The sequence below is a fragment of the Lycorma delicatula genome, chromosome 2 (assembly GCF_047948215.1).
Source record: "Lycorma delicatula isolate Av1 chromosome 2, ASM4794821v1, whole genome shotgun sequence".
Classification (NCBI taxonomy): Eukaryota; Metazoa; Arthropoda; class Insecta; order Hemiptera; family Fulgoridae; genus Lycorma; species Lycorma delicatula.
The window spans coordinates 223127521-223146386 of record NC_134456.1 but is presented as its reverse complement, the minus strand read 5'-3'; the positions used below and the strand labels follow the sequence as shown (position 1 = coordinate 223146386).

Below are 18866 nucleotides of genomic sequence, written 5' to 3'. Positions count from 1 at the left end.
ATATATAGATTAAATGAACGCAATTGAAAGTTCATAAAACATTAGCAAAATGAGATCTCTATTTCCTTTTCCCACTTTCATTTTCCCATTTTAATTTACCTCATTTCCTCTCTTTTATCCTCATTCCCTTCCCTTCCTCCATTTCTCTTTTTCTTATCTCCTTTCCCTTCTTCCCTTTTACCTTTTTCGATTTTTCCCTATTTCCCTTTTCCGATTTTTCCCTATCTCCCTTTTTCCCCGCGCGTAAATCGGTCCAGTAGTTTTTTAGTCTATAGCGAACACACATATCGGAAACATTGAAATGAAATCGTAAAATATTTATTATAGCGCGTGTTGCTTTTACGTCCAACAGGTAGCGCTGTTTTTCAATAAAAGCGTGCTTTTACCTGTCACAGGTGTGACATCATAGGTATATAAATAGTAGGTATATAAAAATTCGCGCGTATTTGAATGAAACGTTGTGTCAAAATTTCAAAGCAATCGATGAAGAACTCTCGGAGATTTAAGAGTTTGAACAAACGAACAATTACATTTTTATTTATATAGATGTGCGTACTTACTGCCAAACAGATATCCAAATATTTTTATCAATAAGATAAATTATTTGCAAATAAATAATTAACAAGAAAATTTATTTACAGATAGTATGGATAATCTGTGTAACTTTTATGTCATTTCGGGATTGTCTTTGGAAATGAAAATTTGAACACGGGCAGGAAATGTTATCTAACAGTTAGAGAGAAAGTTGTCTGGTAAAAAGAATGAATTTTAATAAGCAGTATTTATTTCAGAACTGTATACTAACAACTGGTTGTTTTCCGTAGCAAAAACGGAGTTTTTGAACAAATATTTTTACCGCAGTACTTTGACAATAGAAGGCAATAGAAGGAAGGTGGAGATATTACTTACTTCATTGATGAGCGCCTTGTAAGGGAATTCAGATTAAAGTATTTAAAAAAAGTACTTAAGTACGAGTGAATTAAATTATTTTTTTAAATGACGATAACTAATTGGACTCTAATTAGTTATTTTTTTAAAATTCTCGGATTTATCGATTTACTTTGACTAAAAAATCTAATTATTAATTTCTTTTGTTTTAATAGTTTGCTAATGACAACCCGTCTGATAGTTTGCTAATGACAACCCTTCAGACGGTCAAAGGATCTTAAGTTGTTATCTGACGGTATGATTTTACTTTATTTTTTTTTATACAGATAAAGTTATACAAAAAGTAAAATCGACTAATTATTGTTATTATAATTACACTATTTCAAAAATCTAATCGATACGCATTCAAGTAAATTATGAAGTGTAAAAAACTAATGCTTGATCGATCAGCAGTGGCGGCTCGTAGCTAAACTCGTGGGGGTGCTGCTCCAGAAAATTTTTTTCTGCGCCTTTTCAAGGCTACGGTTAAAGTTTTCTGTGTAATAAAAGAATCGAAAAAATAAATCTTATAGAATAGCCGGAAGCAGGATAATAATCTTATTCTACACTTCATTGCATTCAAGAATGCGGTTCACGGTTTTTAAGCACATTTTGCATAAAAACGGTATTCGGTTTAACCGATTAAATAATAAAATTCCAATACAGATAATATTTTCTAGTATTATTAGATAATAACTTAATAAAATTTCCGCTTAAAAACACTACAGTCCAATAATGTTTAATTTAAATTTCTATGAACACAAAAACAAATACGTAATTAATTTTTACTAATTACCTTCCCTTTTGCCCTTCCGGCGTATTTTTGGCAATCAAAGAGCCCTTGCTTTCCGCCATTTTCTGATTACTATTGAAAAACAACTAAACCGCTTAGATATTCCTTCTACCGACTAAACTAGAAAAGAGAACAAACAAGGAACGTTCCATACACACGCGGAGTAAATTGGTTAACTGGCATTTCTCCCACCACCACCCCATTCGGTCGCCTTAGAGCATAGACCAAATGTTCCGTGCCAAAAAACGGCTACTGTGCCTCTAAAAAAAACGGTATAGCGACCTCGATCCTATCTGCTCCTAATGAGTTACCTAACTTGCGTGAGCGAATTAAGCAGGGTGCCGTACAGCACCCGCTTAAGTGTCCCAGTCGCTCACTTGTCAACAATAAAACTAAATCGGGGAGTAAAAGAAACTACCTTCCACTAGCGCGCCAGGTTCGGTACTGCGGAAGCGGCAGTGCTCTCGAACCCTTGCGTACAGCTTCGTATGTGCGCATGCGCACAACAGCCAATCACGACGCCGCTGGAACTGTAAATCGCACAGTTTCATACAAAGATTTTTGTATCTTTTTCATAAACTGGGAGATGGCTACTGACATAAGCTTAAGGGTTATATGTAGTAGAAGTATAAAGAAAGGATTAAAGAAAACAGGGTTCGTTATATTAAATGTTATCGACAATATCGAGTGGAAATACGGGATGCTACAGTTCCACAGTGCCTATACGCGAGCCGCCATTTTTGATTATTATATCGGCTATAACTACAGCACAAATATCAGGTATTCATATCGTTTTATATTATTTTAAATTACATTCTACCGTTAATTAAATTATTTAATTTATAATAAAAAAATATTACTAAGCAAATATTAACAGGATGTACAAAAAAGGATATCGGGGGTTTAAAGCGATTTAATACTTCTTAACATTGACGTACAGTAATGAATCATATAAAATGAAAGAGTAACTCTTACAGTTTTCCTTACAACTGTTCGATGCGAGTAGATCAGTAGGTAGCGGAAGAACACACAATCATGATCCTTTATAAAACCCCAACAGGAAAAAAAATCAAATGGGGTCAAATCGGGTGACCTTGGAGGCCGTTGCAGACGTGCTCTCTTATCGGGTCCATGCCCACCGATTCAGCAAATCATTTCCAATCGGGGGAAACGTCATACAACCGATCCCGTACAGAGTTATCTCGGTGAAGAGGTGCACCATATAATCAAATAAGGTTCTGTGTTCCGTCTTGCGGTCGAGGAAAGAGTCACGTCAAAATATCAAAATAAGTAATTTCTGTTACTCTTGTTTCTGCCAAAAATGAAATATGAGTAAACTGGCTGTCGGGATATTGTACAGAAAATATTTAATTTTTTTTTTTGTCCCTTTCGCATCGCAAGAGTTCTTGAGGATTTTCTGACCTCCGAATACGGACATATGAGTATTAACTTTTTCATCGAAATTAAATTTTGATTCGGTAATAAACAATACGATCAAGAATCTTAACGCCGGAACATTTTGACAGAAGTCGGCACGCAAAGTGTAATAGGTTTCAAAGCCTGTAACAGCTGTAAACAGTACGAACGCATATGTAAGCGTTTTCTTAATACATCCCACACTAAAACGGCATTACTACTTTGTAGTCGGCCTTCCCGACAATGGTTTTTAAATGTACAGGAAAGATTCCCTGATGCGTTCAATATTATCTTTAGACACCTTCAGTCGTCCCATACTGTTTCCCTTTAAAAAGATAAACGGTCGTTTCAAATCGATTATGCCGTCGATAAGATTTTATTACTGCTGCTAACCAATATGCCATCGACGAATATTATTACGACCTTGGAGAACGCGATTAAACTTTCTACGTTGAATTGTAACTACAGATTCGTATTTAGTAAACTGCAGAACGCAGAATGGTTTTTTTTTCAGGCGTCACCGTCTTTGCTAGTGACGCTGTCAAGTGAAAAGAGGGACTCAATTTACAACCGGGCGTGCAACAATATCCGTCTTTTTTTCTGTTTGATTATACCATCAGGGTTATGAACGGTGAAGGGGGGTGGAGACCGGAAGCGTCACAAGGCGGGTATCTTCCACTACGGGGTTGGGATGTTTGATTATATTCTTAAATATACTCATTACATCCGTGAAATATTTTAACAAATTAAAACCGCGATATTCTTTTTTGTATACCCGGTATATGAGTTACGGTTATGTTACTTATAGAATATAAACCTAAGAATAACGTTTTCAACGTACCTGTGATTCAGTTCTGCCGACTCCAGTAAGTTTTTCTCGAACCAGTTAAGCCTATATCTTCTTGAACAAGCAACGTATACAAACATCGCCGCTAGTAGCACGAGCAGAAACGATACCACTGCGTATAAGATTAAATAGTACTGCTCGGTCATACTTCCTCCGGTCCCCATCACCATCCTGTAAACAATAATAAAAATATCTTTAGGTAAAGTGGTAAAAATTTCGCTTTACTTATTATTTATATTCAGTAATTGCAGAGCTGTGCCCAATTACAGCCAAACTCTTTCTGTTTTTTGAAGCGGTTTCACTACCGTTTTACTTATACGTACGTTGAACCAGCAATTCGATTACAAAATAAAAAACCCTCATTTCATTTTATAAATTACTAGCGGACCCGACAGACGTTTTCCTGATTATTCTGTAATAAATGCACAAACATAAATATAAGTAACTTAATTAAGTTAAAATTAGCAGGAATGTGTTCTAAATTTCATTAAAATGACTATTAGTATGGTATTATCAGTTTGTGATTGTTGTATTATTGTAATGGGTTTATTGATTAATTATGTGTAGTATGGTTAATATTTATTTTCACTAAATATTGAGATGTCCGATGGAAATTGAACTAAAAAATCGAAACGTCGTAAAATTAATAATTAGTGTAATTAATAAATTTTCATCCACATTACTACTAATTTTCACTTAACACATCATTCTAAAAAAGTACCTCCTACATATTTTTTCTTATTCAATAATTTTGATGTTTCATAACCATGTAACAGCTTAATTAATCAATTAATAAAAAAATTAAAGCTCTGTAATAAAGCAACGTAGTTAAAATTTTAGTAGAAATTTTTATATTTTTCTCATTCTTTATTTTAACATCCATTTTACCAAATTTTAGATAATTGAAAATTAAAAATAATTTTAGAAAACATTTTATAAAATTAATCGGCTAAAACATTATAAATTCAATTTTTTAAATATACTTTAAACTATATTATAAGTAACTTATATTTTAATTTTATAAATGTTATAATTTATTTTATAAACTTAAATTTTTATTTTCAAAGACCCGTTCAATACTTCTTAAGTTGCATAGAATCAAATGAGAACTGACAATATAAATTTGTAGGTTAAGTTGATTGTTAGTGAATGCACGTGTATACATCATTAAAATTCGTGAAAAATCATGTAGAATACTCACTTCGATACTGCACCTTACAAATTTGCACGATGTACATTTTTAAATTAAACTTTAAAACGTTATTTCAATAAATAAGAATATAATATAATATTCTCAATAACCTCCTCTATGAATCATGAGACCTTGCCGTTGGTGAGGGGGCTTGAGTGCTCAGGGATACAGAGTAGCTGGACTGAAGGTGCAACCATATCGGAGAGGTATCTGTTGAGAGCCAGACTAAGGAATGATTCCTGAAAGAGGGCAGCAGCTCTTTCAGTAGTTGTTAGGGGCGTAATTCACAATGACTTAAACGGCCATATCAACATCACTCAGTCCTCTGAGTACTGCGCAGCTGAAAGCAATGGAAAACTACAGCTGTTTTTTTTTCCAAGAAAATGTGGCTCTGCATTTTCAAAAGTAATAATGGAGGCGCCTTCCTTGGTAAAATATTCCGGAGGTAAAATAGTCCCCCGTTCGGATCTCCGGGTGGGGACTACTAAGGAAGGGGTCACCAGAAAAGTAAAAAATAACATTCTACGAGTCGGAGCGTGGAATGTTAGAAGCTTAAAAAAGGTTGGTAGGCTAGAGAATTTAAAAAGGGAAATGGATAGGGTAAACGTGGATATAGTAGGAATTAGTGAGGTTCGGTGGGAAGAGGAAGGCGACTTTTGGTCGGGTGACTTTAGAGTAATTAACTCAGCGTCAAATAATGGGCAGGCAGGAGTAGGTTTCGTGATGAACAAGAAAATAGGGAGGAGAGTGGAGTATTTCAAGACGCATAGCGATAGAGTCATTGTAATAAGGATAAATTCAAAACCTAAACCGACAACGATTGTTAACGTCTATATGCCTACAAGCGCCCATGATGATGATGAGGTAGAATGTGTATACGAAGAGATTGATGAAGCAATTAAACACGTAAAAGGAGATGAAAATTTAATAATAATTGGAGATTGGAATGCAAGCATTGGAAAAGGCAAGGAAGGAAATATAGTGGGTGAATACGGGCTGGGCAAAAGGAATGAAAGAGGGGACCGACTTATAGAGTTTTGCGCGAAGTATAATTTAGTAATTGCCAACACCCAATTTAAAAATCATAATAGAAGAATATACACTTGGAAAAAGCCAGGCGATACTGCAAGGTATCAGATAGATTATATCATGGTTAAGCAAAGATTTAGAAATCAACTCGTGGACTGCAAAACTTACCCTGGAGCAGACATTGATAGCGACCGTAATTTGGTGATAATGAAATGTAGATTGGGGTTTAACAACCTGAAGAAAAGGTGTCAGATGGAATTTAGAGAAGCTTGAGGAAGAGGAGGTAAAGAAGATTTTTGAGGAGGACATCGCAAGAGGTCTGAGTAAAAAAGATAAGATAGAAAATGTAGAAGAAGAATGGGAGAATATTAAAAAGGAAATTCTTAAATCAGCAGAAGCAAACTTAGGCGGAATAAAGAGAACCGGTAGAAAACCTTGGGTTTCAGACGATATATTGCAGCTGATGGATGAACGTAGAAAATATAAGAATGCTAGTGATGAAGAAGGTAAAAGGAACTATCGGCAATTAAGAAATGCTATAAACAGGAAGTGTAAACTGGCGAAAGAAGAGTGGATTAAAGAAAAGTGTTCAGAAGTGGAAAGAGAAATGAACATTGGTAAAATAGACGGAGCATACAGGAAAGTTAAGGAAAATTTTGGGGTACATAAATTAAAATGTAATAATGTGTTAAACAAAGTTGGTACACCTATATATAATACGAAAGGTAAAGTCGATAGATGGGTGGAATATATTGAAGAGTTATACGGAGGAAATGAATTAGAAAATGGTTTTATAGAGGAAGAAGAGGAAGTTGAGGAGGATGAAATGGGAGAAACAATACTGAGATCTGAATTTAAGAGAGCATTAAAAGATTTAAATGGCAGAAAGGCTCCTGGAATAGACGGAATACCTGTAGAATTACTGCGCAGTGCAGGGGAGGAGGCGATTGATAGATTATACGAACTGGTATGTAATATTTATGAAAAAGGGGAATTTCCGTCAGACTTCAAAAAAAGTGTTATAGTAATGATACCAAAGAAATCAGGGGCAGATAAATGTGAAGAATACAGAACAATTAGTTTAACTAGTCATGCATCAAAAATCTTAACTAGAATTCTATACAGAAGAATTGAGAGGAGAGTGGAGGAAGTGTTAGGAGAAGACCAATTTGGTTTCAGGAAAAGTATAGGGACAAGGGAAGCAATCTTAGGCCTCAGATTAATAGTAGAAGGAAGATTAAAGAAAAACAAACCAACATACTTGGCGTTTATAGACCTAGAAAAGGCATTCGATAACGTAGACTGGAATAAAATGTTCAGCATTTTAAAAAAATTAGGGTTCAAATACAGAGATAGAAGAACAATTGCTAACATGTACAGGAACCAAACAGCAACAGTAGCAATTGAAGAACATAAGAAAGAAGCCATAATAAGAAAGGGAGTCCGACAAGGATGTTCTCTATCTCCGTTACTTTTTAATCTTTACATGGAACTAGCAGTTAATGATGTTAAAGAACAATTTAGATTCGGAGTAACAGTACAAGGTGAAAAGATAAAGATGCTACGATTTGCTGATGATATAGTAATTCTAGCCGAGAATAAAAAGGATTTAGAAGAAACAATGAACGGCATAGATGAAGTCCTACGCAAGAACTATCGCATGAAAATAAACAAGAACAAAACAAAAGTAATGAAATGTAGGAGAAATAACAAAGATGGACCACTGAATGTGAAAATAGGAGGAGAAAAGATTATGGAGGTAGAAGAATTTTGTTATTTGGGAAGTAGAATTACTAAAGATGGACGAAGCAGGAGCGATATAAAATGCCGAATAGCACAAGCTAAACGAGCCTTCAGTAAGAAATATAAGTTGTTTACATCAAAAATTAATTTAAATGTCAGGAAAAGATTTTTGAAAGTGTATGTTTGGAGTGTCGCTTTATATGGAAGTGAAACTTGGACGATCGGAGTATCTGAGAAGAAAAGGTTAGAAGCTTTTGAAATGTGGTGCTATAGGAGAATGTTAAAAATCAGATGGGTGGATAAAGTGACAAATGAGGAGGTATTGCGGCAAATAGATGAAGAAAGAAGCATTTGGAAAAATATAGTTAAAAGAAGAGACAGACTTATAGGCCACATACTAAGGCATCCTGGAATAGTCGCTTTAATTTTGGAAGGACAGGTAGAAGGGAAAAATTGTGTAGGCAGGCCACGTTTGGAATATGTAAAACAAATTGTTAGGGATGTAGGATGTAGAGGGTATACTGAAATGAAACGACTAGCACTAGATAGGGAATCTTGGAGAGCTGCATCAAACCAAACTTCAGTCAAATGACTGAAGACAAAAAAAAAAAAAATTCTCAATAAGCGCGCAATTCTAGCAGACTCGGCAATGCTTCGCTATTGCTATATCTAAGTATACAAACAGATTAAATAACAACAATTGAAAGCTACATAAAACCTTAAAAACTGAACGTTAGCAATTTAACAAAATTTCACCTTTCACTTTATAAAATTCAGAATGTAAATAAATCCAATTATCAGAACAGCACTAACTATCGGATTTAATTCAAACTATTCTCTAAATACGAATTTTAAAGTAAGAACAACACTAAGCTGCGACGCAAGTAACTGATATGCGAAAAAGCAACAAAATAAAAAAAATTCCTAGAATTTGATGGCAGCACCAACTACCGGGTTTGACTGATAAACCATAAATTAAAAAAAAAACTTCTAAAACGCGATCGCAGCTCTGCCTACCGGACCCAATTGTGAACCTAACCATCCCAAGATCAACAACACATAAATAAATTAAAAAAATTTCACTTTTAATTCACATTTTCACTTCAATACTGTACCTTACAAATTTGCACAATGTATATCTTTTAATTACACTTTAAAACGTTATTTCAATAAATAATAATATAATATAATATTTCTCAATACGGGCACAATTCTAAACGCGATCGCAGTGCTGCCTACTTGTTAGTTAATCAGTTGTGATTTTGTTTACATTGGCAACGGCCATACGGGCTCTTTGTGATCGGTCGTTGTGTTTGACAGCGGCCATCTTGCTTTGATCTGATTGGTTTTTCTTTGCTTACATTTCCATCTGATTTATTAGCCTCTTATTTATTAAAAAACTGTTTTCTCGCGATTTTTTGTGACACAATAATAACACAAAATTACGAAATATTTTTCTCAATTTGATCGCACCACGAACTGTCGGGACAACTAAAATTAAAATAGAATATTATTGAATATTCTATACTGCGATGATACCGCAGTCTGCCGGATCCAATGTAAAACATTCCAAAATGTTCCAACAACTACTTATAAATAAAAAATTAATTAAAAAACATTTTCCAGTGGACCAAATTGTAAATCTAAATCATTCTCGAATCCCCTTGAACACACACACAAAATTTAATCAAAATCAGTCCAGCCGTTTAGGAGGAGTTCACTTTCATACACACGCACACAAGAAATATATATATATAAAGATTAAGTTTGTACGGTTTGTAAACAGTAAACCTTTACCCTAGGGTAAGGATAATTATTATTACGTTTCTAATATTTAGAAATTACCTCTTTTTCATCATGATGGAAATATAAAATTCTCTAATATTTTTTTACTGCTAATCTTCAGTAATAGAATAACCATAAAAATAGGAATATTTATCGATTTATACAAACTGTAAGTTGTAATTTTTCAGTGCATCTTGGTGCGTGAAACTTTTGATAAAATTTTTATATATGATTTTTTGATTGGCTTTTCATAATAAATTTTTTTTTTTTAAATACTGGTTAATAGTAATGTATGCGTATGAGTGTATGTTAAAAAAAAGTAAAGCGAACGGTTCGGTTCAGAAATATAATTAAACAGACACTGAATACCTTAAATTATTACACGGTTAAAGTGTTTTTCAGTTTTATACGCATTATTTATTTTTCTATTTTGCTGGTTTTCATACAGTAAACTGAGAAGGTAACATCGTATTCTTAATGTATAATTATATTTTTATACTATGAATAAAGGACATGTATTTTGTAGAACAATAAATTATGCACTGAACTGTGCGTTGAAGTAATTTAATTTTTTTTCGGTTTTTTATACTTGTGAAAAATTGCTATGTAGTTGTACTACTTACTCGAATGTGTTAAGACAAATAAAAAGCCAAAGAAACACACACACACACTCACACACACACTCACACACACACACACACACACACACACAGAGAGAGAGAGAGAGAGAGAGAGAGAGAGAGAGTGAGAAAGAGAGAGCGAGAGAGAGAGAGAGAGAGGGGAGAGAGAGAGAGAGAGACACACGCGCATACGTACACACACGCATTGGTATCAGTTCATTTTATTATTCTTTAAAGGCATTTACAAAGATTGAATATTATCTTAAAATAAAATCGAAAGAGAAGACTGTTTTCGTTGTCGTGCAAATTTATATAGCCAACAACATCTCTTCATTGTTCAAAGTAAACCGTGTATTTATGACCGAGCAACTGGGGGAGAAAATCCATCTACCGCCTACGACGGATTTACCTAGTGGATCTCCGTTGTACTACTAAAGAAAATCCACACAGAAAAAAAGATAAACGTTGTTGATTTCTTTCTCCGTTCTGAGACATCGTACGTTGTAAATACGGAATAATAATAATCTAAGTTCCTACAGAGCTTAAACTACGTATCGAATAAATTATGTTAGAGAATAATACATTTTTGCTCTAAACGATTAATTTTTTCTGTTTGTAAGTTTCCTAACCGAACTAAACGACTATTTTTAACAAGATTTTGTTTTATACTTGTAAAATTTAATTTTGTAAAAATAAATTATCTATTTAAATTAAAAGAATTCATTGTAGTTTTAAAGAACTGCACCTTTAAAAATAAGTTACTGATATTAATATAAAAATATACTTTTGTTGTCATTTATTATTTGTTACGATACAATTAGTTGTCTGAAGTCAAGTAATTCTTCTGTTTACGAACACCGCGTAGCAGTTGATGTATAGCCGCGCACGGTTTGCATAATCATCTTGAAAATGTCAGCTGTATATTAACTATAATCAATAATCTTTCCTTTTCTGTTTAGCCTCCGGAATCATCGTAAGGTACTGTTACTTCAGAGGATGAATGAGAACCCACCGGGTTGGTCTAGTGGTTAACGCGTCTTCCCAAATCAGCTGATTTGGAAGTCGAGAGTTACAGCGTTCAAGTCCTAGTAAAGCCAGATATTTTTACACGGATTTGAATACTAGATCGTGGATATCGGTGTTCTATGGCGGTCGGGTTTCAATTAACCACACATCTCAGGAACGGTCGAACTGAGAATGTACAAGACTACACTTCATTTACACTCATACATATCATCCTCTGAAGAATTATCTAAACGGTAGTTACCGGAGGCTAAACAGTAAAAAAGAAAAAAAAGGATGAATGAGGATGATATATATGTATGTTAATGAAGTATAGTCTTGTACAGTCTCAGGACGATAGTTCCTGAGATGCGTGGTTAATTGAAACCCAACCGCCAAAGAACACCGGTATCCACGATCTAGTATTCAAATCCGCATAAAAGTCGCTGCTTTTGCTAGGATTTGAACCTTAGAAGTTTTGACTTCGAAATCAGCTGATTTGTGATGACGAGTTAACCGCTAGACCAGCCCGGTGGGAATAATCTATAAAACTGTCTTGACGTAAAATCTCAATTTTTAAACGATATAAAAACATCAACAATCGAATACAAATAGCGCAAAGTAATCGCAATATCTAATAATTTATCTAATACGTTAGAAAGTGCTGTAATGTGGTTTAATGAAGAATTCTGCTTATCCTTACTTAAGCGTCATCATTATTATTTATTCACAATTTCATTTTTACCGGTGAAGATTTGAGTTTTTGCTTCGGTCTGCGTTACTTTAATAAGTTCTAACCGCTTTGCATATCTGCAGAGTGTTCCCCGATTCATCACCGAAATATACGTCTGATAGGAGACACAAGAAACCTCGCGTGGCAATAATTAAATAATTCGCATTAGAAACAATAGATGCAATGCTAAATGTAAAACGGAATTGCTTTAGTAATTAATTAAGATCGATTAACCGCTATAATATCCAATAATACTACATCGCTCTATAGTATACAGTAGTGTAGTAATATATAATATGTAGTATAATATATATTTAGTAATATTATTTTTCACTAGTACAGTCGTGTTATGTAATTACTGATGAAAATGAAGTATATCTTGTTTTGAAGTAGGGATAAAAAAAAGGTGGAATTATGAGGTTTTATTCAATTTCGTAAAATCTAAAGGAAAAAATCTAAAGAAAGCACCCGTTTTAGAAATACTTTTCAAATTAATTTATTACGCATGCGCGAAAGGCCTAAAATAATCTAAAATTATGCCGTATTAATAGCGCCTACTTTTAGACCTCGGAGTGGTTTTAATATGCGAGATCTTATATATTAAAAAGATCGGGTTGAAAATCTATTTCCAAATCGTGTGGGCGTTCTACTGGACGGATCGTGCTGTTTTCTTTTCTTTTCGGAATGACCCGCAGATATGTACAAGGAATAATATTTTTACTTGAGGAAATTTCCGAGGTTTTTAATCGCAGGAAAATCTACGGGTCATTCGGAGCAGAATAAAAAAAAATCAGTCTGATCCGTCCGGTAGAACGTCTAGATGGATTAGAAATAGATTTTGAGCTTGCATTTTACCTATAATGGGAAAGAAAAGAGAGAAAAGAGGGGGTTTAAGGGTGAGACGTGTTGAAAATAGAATTTTTAACCGATGTTTTAAAATATATAACATTACTTTATAGTATTAACGCTGCGAAATAGCAAGAAGCCGCTAGTGGATTACAATTTATTTCCGTATATATATATATAAATTTGTTACGATATGTTTTACTTGAAGTATTATATATTTTAAAATTAGATGTCGGGCAAATTTTCGTATGAAGTGTTTATTAAGTTCGTTACGTTAAGATTTAATTTACTAACGAATGAACTAGAAAATACCTTGATATCCAATACAATTAATAAACATCAAATTATTTTATATAAAAGGTATGCGGTTGACATCTTGATAATATATAACTAACAATTTAACAACGAAGAAAATACAATAATTAAAGAAATGAATTCTTTAAATAATAATATTAAATTCACTTTAAATAGAGAAAATAATAACAGCGTTGATTACCTGGACGTAAAATTTAACAAAAATGTTATCGCTAATAAAATCGATATAGACATTTATAGAAATCCAACCAAACAGAATACTATAATACATTTCAAATCTTTTCATCCTTGGAGTCAAAAAATGGTAACCTTTAATTCATTAATTTATAGAGCATTAAATATTTAAATATAAAATAAAATTGAATAATGAAACGAATAATATTAAACATATAGCTTTAAATAATGAATATGATACTAAATTAATAAATAAATTATACGCCAGAATATAGAATAAAGTACACGCAAAATACAAAATAAAGCTAACGAACAATAATATAATAAATGAATACGCTAAAATTGAATATAATATAAATTATAATAAATATAATAAAATATTTAACATTTTTAAATTAAAAACAGCGTATACAAAAATAATAAAATACATAAATAATAAAAACCCTTCAATTACAATAAATCAAGATAATAATTATAATTTAGAAAAACAAGGAGTGTGTAGTCTTACTTGAAAAAATATTTACTGGAAAATTATGACTTAAAATATATTAGAATAACAAATCCTTCAATTCGCCATAAGAATTAAAGAACATATTAATTGTATTATTAAAAAATAATAGAGAAAAATCTAATTTCGATAAACACATTTTAGAAACTGGACAATTATAACCCTGACGAATATTAGAATACAATAACTATTAAAAAACCAGTGTCTTAGAAAAATTTCATATATATTTAAATAATAATAAATTGATGAACGAACAGGTCAGATTCGATAATGATATCCTTTATAAACAATTTATATAATAATTAATTATTAAGTTGGCAACATTTCATTTAATATTAACTCTGTTTCATAATAGTCGCAAAAATCTTACAAACATGACGTTACTGTCTTATTAACGTAAGCATTAATTTTGTTCTTGACGACCGACTATTATGAACACAACAGTTTTAATTTAAAAACGATTATTGATTTGAATTTAAATTAACATCTGTTAGAAAATCCCTGAAGATGGAGTAACAGCTTCATGGATGGATTTACACTTTTTTAATTGTTGGTAAGCCGAAATTTAATTTATACAATGGTTATGTTAAGTTTTTCCTAAATATATTTTTTTTTCTATCTCATACATTTTGTGTGTGTGTGTGTGTGCGCGCGCGCACACACACACACACAAATCCTCACGAAGAACCGGAAAGAAAACCGGCACAGTTTTTATAAGTGAATATAAATAAAAAAGTTCTTTAAACGTGTGCCCGGAAATGATTAGTTTTCATGTTATAGCTTTCGAAGTTATTAAACCGAAAATTTCGCTTTTATTTCTACTCTAAGGGTAAAATTAAACCGTTCTGAAATTCTTAGAACATACGTTAAGGGTACATTTGACGATTTTATACGGTTTTTAATATGGAAATTTAAAACGGTTTTAAATTTAGTTTTTTTGTTTTTAATTGAAGTAGTTTTTTTAATTTTTGAGAAAATTATTGTAAAATACAGAAAGAAAATTGGTGTCGCAAAACACAATTTTTTAGTTTTCTTGTACAATAATAACATTGTTAAATTGAATTAAACAAAATTTTGTTACGAAATTTGTAGAAAATTTTATTCTGAGAAAATCTATAAAGTAACGGTAAATAAACATGGAGAGGAGTTTGTGATTTGACATTTATTAAAAAAAAAAAAAAAAACAGATCAAAACGGAGCTCCCGGTTTCGAATCCCTGTCATGCGTGACATTTTTCATTTCAATCGGGGCTAATGATCGAAGCAGTTGACCGTAAAACTCAAACAGAAAAAAATTTCTATATAAAATTTTTTAACCGAAACGAGATTCATTACAATATTTAAAAATATCAAATAGCAAAATCTGTTATGAAAAAAATAAAAATTTATTACAATAATTGTTCAAAATGTGCTCTTCACTGTATACACGATATTCCGTTCGAATAACAATTTTTGCTACATCCTTTAATCTATCGGGGTATTTCGTATAATTTTAACCGCGTTGAAAATATTTTTTTTATCAGTAAAAGTTTCATATGAGCCCCAAAGATACTAGTGACCTAGGAGGTCAATTAATTGGTCCGCCTAGTCCCATCCAGTTCGTAAATTTTACAGCTGTCTCCATATTGTCGTGGTAAGGATAATCTTTTAAAGGAATCTATGTGTATAACGCGATCTACTTTATTTGATGAATTATAACTGAAGATGTATTTTACGTAACAAAATGACGTCTATGAATTTTAAAATTAAAATTCCATCTTAAACAAAGAATCAGCTTAACAACTAACATGACTGCTAAAATATTTAAGCTACTGTGTGTGTATATATATATATATGAACTACAGTGGAATTTTTAGATATGAGGTAAATAATTGTGTTCGATTAATGCTTGTTGTACTGCTCGTAAATTTGCTTAAACAGATCGTTTAGTGGGTTTTCCTGGCAACTCTAATAAACCACTCTCTTGACCTCTGAATCAAGACTTAAAAATTTTTTATAAATTGCGCACTTAATTACGTATTCATAATTATTTGTGCAGCTGAAAAAAAAGCGTCAACAACCAAACCTCCGTTTTAGTTTTCAATTTTTAATCGATTTTTCTTTTGTTATTGTAAATACATTTGTTTTTCTTTGTTTTTTTTTTACATCTTGATAATATATAACTAACAATTTAATAACGAAGAAAATACAATAATTAAAGAAATGAATTCTTTAAATAATAATATTAAATTCACTTTAAACAGAGAAAATAATAACAGCGTTGATTACCTGGACAAAAAAAAAACATTTTTTGGATGAAAAAACTAATAAACCGTTATTACACGACGGTCAAAAAAGGAGTGCAATGTATTTAGGGTGTATGTATGCATGTTTTGTTCCACCGTAGAAGCTCAACGACTGAACCGATTTAGATGTATCTCCCCTGCCAACGCGGGGTGATACATCCCTTCCATTACAACTGCCGAGTGTTTATCTTTTAACTATTCTATAGTTTCTATATATATATAAACATTCTATTCTTTCCTGCCTTATTTTTATTCTAAATTAATTTGAATATATCGCTTGGTTCAAGAGAACTGTACAAAAACCTGTAAAAAAAGAACAGTTTTCCTCACGAAAACTGTACTTGATTTTCACAAATTTTATCACAATAGAAAAGTAGTTATAATTGGAAAATTTATTTATTTATTGGAAAATTTATTTATTCGTACAATAATAATCTAATCGCTCATAGATTTTGGCATGGGCTTTATAAATATGTATGTTTAAATAAATTTGAAAAATTTGAAAACAAAATTATATTACATACAAATACTACGTACAAAATTGTCACCCGCACGCTCTTTATTATCCTATATTTAAGAGCAATGATTTTTTTAGCAGTCGTGCTTATTAATTTTATATGTTTTACGTAAATTTAAACAGATTGATTGTTTTTAAAATATTACTTTATTTTGAGTAATTTTATTTTTGGTACTTCAATAGTATTCCAAATTTTATAAATGAACAGATTATTGAGGATACGAATAGATTTTCCAATTACAACTACTTTTTTATTGTGATAAAATTTGTGAAAATCAAGTACAGTTTTTGTGAGAAAAACTGTTCTTTATTTTACAGATCTCTTGAACTATTATTGAACCAAGAGATATGTTTAAATTTATTTAGCAATTTATTAGAATAAGGTAAAAAGAAATAGGTAAAAAATAAGGTAAAAGAAACTATCGAATAGTTAAAAGGTAAATACTCGGCAGATGTAACAGACTGAAGTTAAAGAAGATGAATGGAATAGATCAGGTAATAGTGATTATGAGACAAATATAAACGGTAGACTGTATCTTTTTTCCTGTTTAACCTCAGGAACCACCATCAGGTATTACTTCAGAGGATGAATGAGAATGATATGTATGAAGTGTGTAGTCTAGCACAGTCTCAGGTCGACCATTTTTGAGATGTGTTGTTAATTGAAACTCGACCGCCAAAGATCACCGGTATCCACGATCTAGTATTCAAATCCGTGTAAAAATAATTGCCTTTACTAGGAAATTTATTTATGATATTTTGGACATAATATTACACGTTAAAAATTAGTGTTTTTTTGAAAACATTGAGTTCAAATAACTTCCCTTTAAAAAAAAGTTTGAAAAGATATGAAAATACAGGATAGTTCTTTCTAAGGATGTACATTTCATATTCTTTATTTTTTTATTCATTTTATGTAATTTATTATGCATTTAATTTTTAAATGCTAACCTAAAGATGTTTGTTGTAAGGCCGTAAATAATATAATTATTATAACCGAAATTCCGAAACTTTTGTTTTTATTTATTTGAAATAAGTCATTTGAACGTGAGATCTTTTGATTTTAGTTGTAAGAAAAAAAATTTACAAAATAATTACACTTTTTCTAGTATATAACAATTTAGTGAAAATATCTTCACTTGTACGCGGTATTACACAGGTTTGTCAAACATTTGGAAAAAAACTTTGAATTAAATTTCGCCAATTTATTACACATAGAATATAGTTAGAGGATATATCCCAGCCAGCAGCGGATCGGTCCAAAACGATTAGTCTAATACGTTAAATACAATTATCTTAGCCGCGTATAAAAAACTGAATTCTACCCCACGATTCTTGTACGGTATTCCAATACATCGACATTATTCATTGTAACCAACGTTTCTGTATATTGAGCTTACTGCAAGAGTACGCAATTTTTTATAGGTTGTTTTTACAAGCAAGTACTGTGATCGCGAAAAATTTGGGTTGTCAGATTTTAACGGAAATATCCATTTTGACTAGTTTCGGGGTGACGTCTGTACGTATGTACGTGCGTACGTATCTCGCATAACTCAAAAACGATGAGCCGTAGGATGTTGAAATCTTGGATTTAGGAATGTTGTAACAATTAATTGTGCACCTCTCCTTTTGATTGCAATCGACTGAACCAAAAGTGTCCAAAAACGCCCAAAATCCCCAAAAATTTGGATTTTCTTAACTGCAGTAATAAGCCCCTATTGAGAGCATTTCAACGATATATCATAAGCGGTACTTATTCTTATCGGTTCCAGAGTTATAGCCAAATGAAATTTTAATCGATGAAATATTTGGATCTCATAAGGAGAAGTCACATCGATTCGAATCAAACTTAATCTCTCTTTTTTTTTAGCTTTTTTGTCTTAATCTAAATATATTGATTTATTAATTTTACAATAAATAATAATTCAATAATAACAACATAAAAAAAATCAGAAGTTATTAGTGAAATAAAATATTATGTACTTTTAAAAATGCGTATATGTAATTTAATAGGCGTGCAAGGAAGTCGCGTGGTGTCCACATCAGATTTTTTTCTTTTAATAACCATCTAGCCATGTATAATTTCAAAGCTGTTCATTAGGAAATGAGACTCACGAAAGCTTGACTATTTCATA

The 18866-nt window shown here is 31.9% G+C and overlaps 1 protein-coding gene across 2 annotated transcripts in view; it reads right to left on the bottom strand.

The window, feature by feature from the left end:
* Sytalpha (Synaptotagmin alpha) overlaps positions 1 to 18866 on the bottom strand; it is a 760002-nt gene that overhangs the window by 80390 nt on the left and 660746 nt on the right. For both annotated transcript variants that reach the window (XM_075358087.1, XM_075358086.1), the window contains one exon: positions 3978 to 4154. In XM_075358087.1, coding sequence (XP_075214202.1) covers positions 3978 to 4153 — 176 coding nt within the window. In that variant the 5' untranslated portion in view covers position 4154. The remainder of the gene's footprint in view (positions 1 to 3977; positions 4155 to 18866) is intronic.